Source organism: Nuphar pumila, chromosome 2 (genome assembly GCF_984573655.1).
Source record: "Nuphar pumila chromosome 2, dmNupPumi1.hap1.1, whole genome shotgun sequence".
NCBI classification, from domain to species: domain Eukaryota; kingdom Viridiplantae; phylum Streptophyta; class Magnoliopsida; order Nymphaeales; family Nymphaeaceae; genus Nuphar; species Nuphar pumila.
The window spans coordinates 146398034-146404354 of record NC_143250.1 but is presented as its reverse complement, the minus strand read 5'-3'; the positions used below and the strand labels follow the sequence as shown (position 1 = coordinate 146404354).

At 40.6% G+C, this 6321-nt stretch overlaps 1 protein-coding gene across 1 annotated transcript; it reads right to left on the bottom strand.

The window, feature by feature from the left end:
- Positions 1-708: 708 nt before the first annotated feature.
- LOC149847531 (transcription factor IIIA-like) lies at positions 709-5893 on the bottom strand. Its single transcript, XM_089997076.1, has 6 exons — positions 4180-5893; positions 3961-4098; positions 2560-2839; positions 1960-2195; positions 1705-1848; positions 709-1209 (listed from the first exon to the last, which is right to left on the bottom strand). The coding sequence occupies exons 1-6, from the start codon at positions 4351-4353 to the stop codon at positions 1012-1014; spliced, it is 1170 nt and encodes a 389-aa protein (XP_089853202.1). The 5' UTR covers positions 4354-5893; the 3' UTR covers positions 709-1011.
- Positions 5894-6321: the final 428 nt, after the last annotated feature.

The window sequence follows — 6321 nt, the reverse complement described above, 5'->3', positions numbered from 1 at the left end:
AGTACACCCAGCTTTGACCTTGCAGCAAGGGACGCCACCAGCAGGTTGAACAAGTCGCCCTCAACCAAATGCCACCAGCGGGTTGCCCACAGGGAGTACACCAAACTTGTGACTTCCTGTCAACTTGTGACATTCACAAGTCGCCCCTACCAGATGAGTGGAGGGCGTCAGATGAATGTCACCGTTAGACTAGGGGTTGCACTATCTTAACATGAGCCCGATCGTTGAACTTTCCAATACAAACAAACACCACTAATTTAAAATATCCAAACTGCCATGATTCACCTCAGATATGGAAATTCAGAGTTACAATCTCAAAAATTAAGTGCACAAAATTAAAGAACAAGGCCTCACCCTCAACCCAATGATCTCCCAAACTAACTTTCATTCTTTCAAACCGGAGACACACCAGATCAACCTGTTAATTTTTTTGCTAGATTAAATTAATAACCTTTTAAAAAAGGAAAAAGGTAAGTTAGAAATTTGCAAACTTATTGACAAGTTCATAATGAAATGTATGACCAGAGGCCAGCTAATGTGCCATCGGTAATGGGAGTTGTTCTCCCCCCTTGGACCAGAAAGAAAGAAAAAAGAAAAAGGGTAAAAAAAAAGGAAAGGCCAGACTGATAACAAGAGGAAGCGTCTCACATCCAGAACCCAGCACAGAGTTTATATTTTCTTGATCTTATTCTGAACGAGAAACAGATGCACTAATAACGAAAACTTAACAAAGAACCTCCAAAAGCTTATTTGAATCTTACACTGACGACACTGTATACTATAGGTTTTATGTACATATACAAGTGCGAATCCAACAGAATAATGGGCTATTGATACAGTGAACAGGAGGATCGCTCCTGAGCCCCACAAAATCAATAGCTACCCTATAGCTAGAACCATTATTAACTACAAGCAATATTAATCTGAAAAATAACTCGAGCGATGAGAGTGTTCACTGCATCATATATACATTCTTGTGCATCGAAAAAGAGGCCATCTGAATTCAAAGGATCACAAGAATGAAGTGTCATTCTCTTCTCCATCATCAGTGAGCAACCAACTCAGGTATTCATTCCCATTATCCAGCACCGAGCTCAAGTCCCGGGAAACGACTCTCTTGGTCAACAGAGTCTCTACCGTCACAGCCTCCCTCTTCCTTCCACCTCTAGGTTTTGATAGGAACCTCTCATCAGACTCCACAAAATCCTCCTGTAGGGATCACAGGCACGATTACAGATCTCAATATAGGGAGTGATCATAGTACACGCTGATGATGCTGAACTAGTGAAATACACTGAACGTATGAAAAGCACTTGTAAACAATTTTCATTCAAAGCAACACAAGTGGAATGAATGAAATAACAGAAAAGAGAGCTCTGAAGCGATGATGATGCCAAACATCATCATCTTGGCACTAGAAAATCTTAGGGCAGTTCATGTTTGGGGATTAGATATTCAATACATTTGGCAGTCACTAGGTCTAACCACAAATTCTCAGCAAGTTGTCAATTTGTGCATCCAACTCAGAAAATGGCTAGTCAACTAGCAGTTTCAAATGTAGCAACACAAGAAAGAGAAGGTTTTATCCAAATAAACACTTTATGCTAAAAAGTTATTTAACTTATTTCCAAAGATAAAAATGGAAAAGAATGAAGAACAAATTGTCCTGGACTGTGACAAGCAGAAAGAAATTAGCACCCTTACATGTGTATGATCACGGAAGTGGGTTTTCTCATGGTTTTGCCTCACATGCTTGTATGCAAATTTGAGTCCACAACCATTAACTCTGCAGGAAAACGGCCTTTCCTCGAGGTGGATAGCCTTTACATGTTGCTTGAGATTGGATGTCTGCAAGGGCATTAAAATAAAATAAAAAATGTTACCATCATTCCTTTCACAAAGAAAATATTCAATTTTAAAAAATAAAAGGTTGAAGGTTAGCACTGTATGGTACTGTACATTTGAATAAGCGTGATGACAATTCCTTGCAGTGCACTTGATCCTGTCCACAACCTTTTCTGAACTATGGCTACACATGTGGCGCTTAATGTTTTTCTTCAGCTGTTCCGACCCACATATTTCACAAGGGAGATAACGATGACTTGATTGGATATGTTCCTTGAGGCATTCAGTGTTGGAGAAGTACTGACCACAGCCAGGCTCAGTACAGACGACCTCCGCATACTCCAAATTCACTACAAATATGAATATGACCAATATTTGTAAACAGAAAGCTATATATTTTCAAGGAACAGGCCGATAACTATTCTCCAGAAAACAAACCAATAAACCGATTTACAAAAAAAGAAAGTACAAAAACATCACGTATTTGGACACATACATCAAACACAAAGAGAACCTAACAAGGCAATACCAAGATTAGGACATTTCTGCACAACATTCTCCAAATATATAATATAACATCATTAAAGAGAAGGATAGCGTATGCTCTCAAGCTGCTTCATATTAGGAGCACAAGCATTAAGATTTTATCCACCCAAAAAATGGGAAGATTGAAGATAGAAACTGAGTTACTGAAGGCTCAAGCAATACGCTTACCATGTGAATCCTCATGTTTCTTCAACTTAGATGCATACTTGAATATCTTCCCACAACCACTTTCAAGGCAAACATGCTGCTTTGTCTGTTCAGGTGGAGACTCATCACTGTGTAGCTCTTCCACATGCCGTTTCATATTGGCCTGCATGCTAAACCTTTGGTTACAGTTCTCCACAGGGCACACAAACGTTTTTCCTTCATGTGTCAAAAGATGGCGGGTCAAGTGATCTTTCCTTTTGTAACTGCAGTGACAGCCATCTACAGGGCAAGCAAAGGGACGCTGGAAGAAGCACAAAACAACAGAGTTCCCTGTCAACATTAGGTTGCAATCTGATGGCACAGATCAGCGTGTGCTTGTTAGATGGAAAAGATCATCTTGATATTACTGGATGTCAACGTAAATTGGTGGTAGTTTGCACATGCAAAAAAACTACCATATAAAACAGAACAGATCGTATTGGATGCAGTAACATCAAATCATTGTTTCCCCTTAGAAATCTATATGACAAGGTGAAGGCATAGAACTATAGAAGTGCATAGAACATATAGGAAGGAACAGAATGAAATCCAGGTGCAACTTTCAACAAACCTGAAACGACAACGTGAACAAGGCGGGAAAATCATACAGCTTGATGGAGTTCTCAGGAGGTCACCCACCCTGGTACTAGTCCATTCAAGATCAAAATCACCACCTTCGCATTTTGGAGTTCTTTATATGGGATCCAATGCTTCACGCTTGCAGCAAGTTTTTTCCATTCATCAAATTATTCTCGATAAATCCACTAAACAGCAATGCAACCCAAATGCTGACCTGAAATGCATAACAGAACGGTAAATCTTGGGTACTCTTAGGAGATTATTATTTTTCCTTTCAATATAGTCCCCTTGGCAGAAAATGCAGTGCCTATGGTAAATTGTACAATACAGATTAAAGAAACCATCTGTATGCAGACTAATCCCTTCATAAACTTAGACAAAAAATAAAGAATCATTTCCACCAAAGTACTCACTGAAGCTAAGTCAGGCCTAGGGTAGGCAACATCAGACATATGAAGGCATGGAATTTAAATGGTTTCGCATTTTGTGTCTTCATGGCAAGTAGTCATGTATAGACAATAAACCGTTATACCCAATTTTAGCAAATATAACATATAGAATCTCAGCAAACGTTAAAATTATATTCCATTAGATCAAGATTTACACAGCCTATTGCCGTTTCCTTGTGAGGACTTCTATGGCCACAATCCATATCTTACAGTAACAGATGGCGACTTACTTGCGGTAACAGAATCAAAAGAAAACCAACAAGATATCATGCACGAGATTGATTCTTACAAAGTGGTTTGCCATCAAATCACTTTTGCCAAATCATACTCAGAAGAGATGTGAACAATGGTGTACCTCGAGAGAATGGCTCTGCATATGTTGTTTGAGATAAGCAGGCTTGGTGAAGCTCGCCCCACACTCCGTGCAAGTTGTTTGCAAGTGCTTCTGTTTTTTTTCTTCTTCTTCATCGTGTTTCTTTTCTTCCATTTCATCCTACACATAAAATCGACAAGTTAAATCACACACACATAAAGCGGAGAGGGGAACCATAAGAAGAAGAGCAAAGGGATTTACCTTGTGATGAGAGAGGACATGGGAAGCAATTAAGGCTTTCTTCGATCTACAGATCCCGCAGAACTCACAGTAATAACGCCTAATATCCCTAACCACACCACCCTCAACTCCTTCCTCTTCCTCATCTCTTTCTCCCTTTCCTTCTCCTTCTGCTTCTTCTATCTTACGCTTCATCTCGGCCGGATAAGGGTTAGGGTTTCGAGGAGCGAAGAAAAAAACGCAAGGAGAGCGAGAGGAAACGCAAACATTAGGGTTAGGTTTATATAGTACTCGATCTCCACGTGAAATTACATATAGCGCCTCCTTGTGTTAATTACCTGAATTGTCACCCCGTTTTTTCCAACGTACGATGTTATTTTCATAGCGACAAATATCTCGAGATTTATAATAACTTGCTAAAATATCGCGAGAAATTACCTGAATGTTAAAATATGCGATTTTACAAGATTTTTTCATCAAAAACACAAATATAGCATTTTAAATAAGATATGTTTTTATCGGATATTTATCGTAAAAGAAACTGTGTTTTATTTTCATTATTTGTTATTTTTATTTCTTTATCAAAATATTTTTTGATATTTTTAATTTGTTTTTTATTGTCGAGATTTTGCTGAAAAAACGAAACATTTAAAAAAAAAATTACCCGAGTTTTTTTGGCTGCTGAGATTGTCCTTTTTTAGTTGTGTCACTATGATACGAGGTACAAATGGATTCTAGTCGTTTATATATCCGATCTGAAACCCATGCAATTTTATTAGATGGGACTGATATTTATTGTTGGGGATCTCAGATTCATGGATCTCTAGAGTTTTGGCTGCCGCATATTAGACCCAAATCCTCAAACAGATGGTACAAAACTGCAACTCATGTCCCTTGTTAGAATTGTATAGGGCCACAAATGGACCAGGTCCATTCAAATCACATTATGAATGTTCGACTTCATTGTTGGAAAATTGGACATCCACATTGAGCATGGACCCAGTGGAGTGCAGTAGGATCTCCAAGGAGAGGCAAGCAGGCCAAGGTCCCAACTATATGCTATTTTGCATGTATTGGGAGCACTCAACAATGGAACTCACCCTTCCAGACTGTTATCAAACCCCAAAAAAAGTCCGACCATTTTTAATTTCAACTCCCTTATGAGCATACATTTGGATCTTAGTTTATGATCCACATTCTAAAATAATAGGCCCAATTCAAATTAGAGGTCCCACATAATCCAATCCACTGGTGCTAAGCTATGTCACATGGGTGCGGGTGCGGGCGCGGGTGCGGGTGCGGGGATTCGGCACTTCCAAAAAACCCGGGTGCGGGGGTGCGGCAGGGGCAAAAATGTAATAAGTAATATATATATATATATATATATATATATATATATATAAAGGGGGTTGGGGAATAGGCGGGTTTTTTTTTTAAAAAGGGGGTTGGGGAATAGGCGGGGTTTTTTTTTTAAACTTTGCAACTGTCAGGCAGCTGCTGTCAGCTGCTGACAGACAGCTGCTGACAGCTGCTGTCAGCAGCTGTGCGTGAAAACTGAAAAACTTACTTTATGCTAGGCAGGTGACAGACTAGCATAAAGTTTTTTAAAAAAAAATTCGAAGCCCATTTGGGCAATTTTTTTTTTTAAAAATGGACATTAATGATCCTGGGTGCGGTCAACGCACCCAGGATCGAGTTGACCGCACCCGGTGCGGCACCCGCACCCGCGTCGAGTCGCGTCGACGCGGGTGCGGCACCCTCCTAGCCGAATCCCTGTGACATAGGTGCTAAGCATCCAAATAAGCCAAGAGAACTTGATAGTTGATTGGGGAAAGGCCCATCCCGAGTCCCAACCATCACCCATTGTCTCTGAGCAAAGCCTAACCTCTAACTAGGGATGGCAGTGGACAGGGGGGCAAACAGGGCTCTGCTCGACCTTGTCCCATTTGAACCAAGGATGGAGGACAGTGATGAAGGTTAAAATCAAAACCTGTGCAGGGACGGACTTGCACTTTCCCCGCCACGCCCGTCTCGATCTCCGCCTTGCCCCAACCTGTCCTGATCCCCGCCCATTCCCAAATCTTTCTAAAGATGGCAATGGGCCAAGGGAAAACGGGGCCCCACCGTCCCGCTTCACCCCGTTTGAAATGGAGATGGAGGACA

Excerpts from the sequence above, each read along its gene's own strand:
- LOC149847531 (XM_089997076.1), bottom strand. The coding sequence starts at position 4,353 with ATGAAGCGTAAGATAGAAGAAGCAGAAGGAGAAGGAAAGGGAGAAAGA. Across the intron at positions 4,099-4,179 it reads ATGTCCTCTCTCATCACAAG|GATGAAATGGAAGAAAAGAA; the intron begins GTAAATCCCTTT and ends TTTTATGTGTAG. Across the intron at positions 1,210-1,704 it reads ACTTCCGTGATCATACACAT|GAGGATTTTGTGGAGTCTGA; the intron begins GTAAGGGTGCTA and ends TGATCCCTACAG.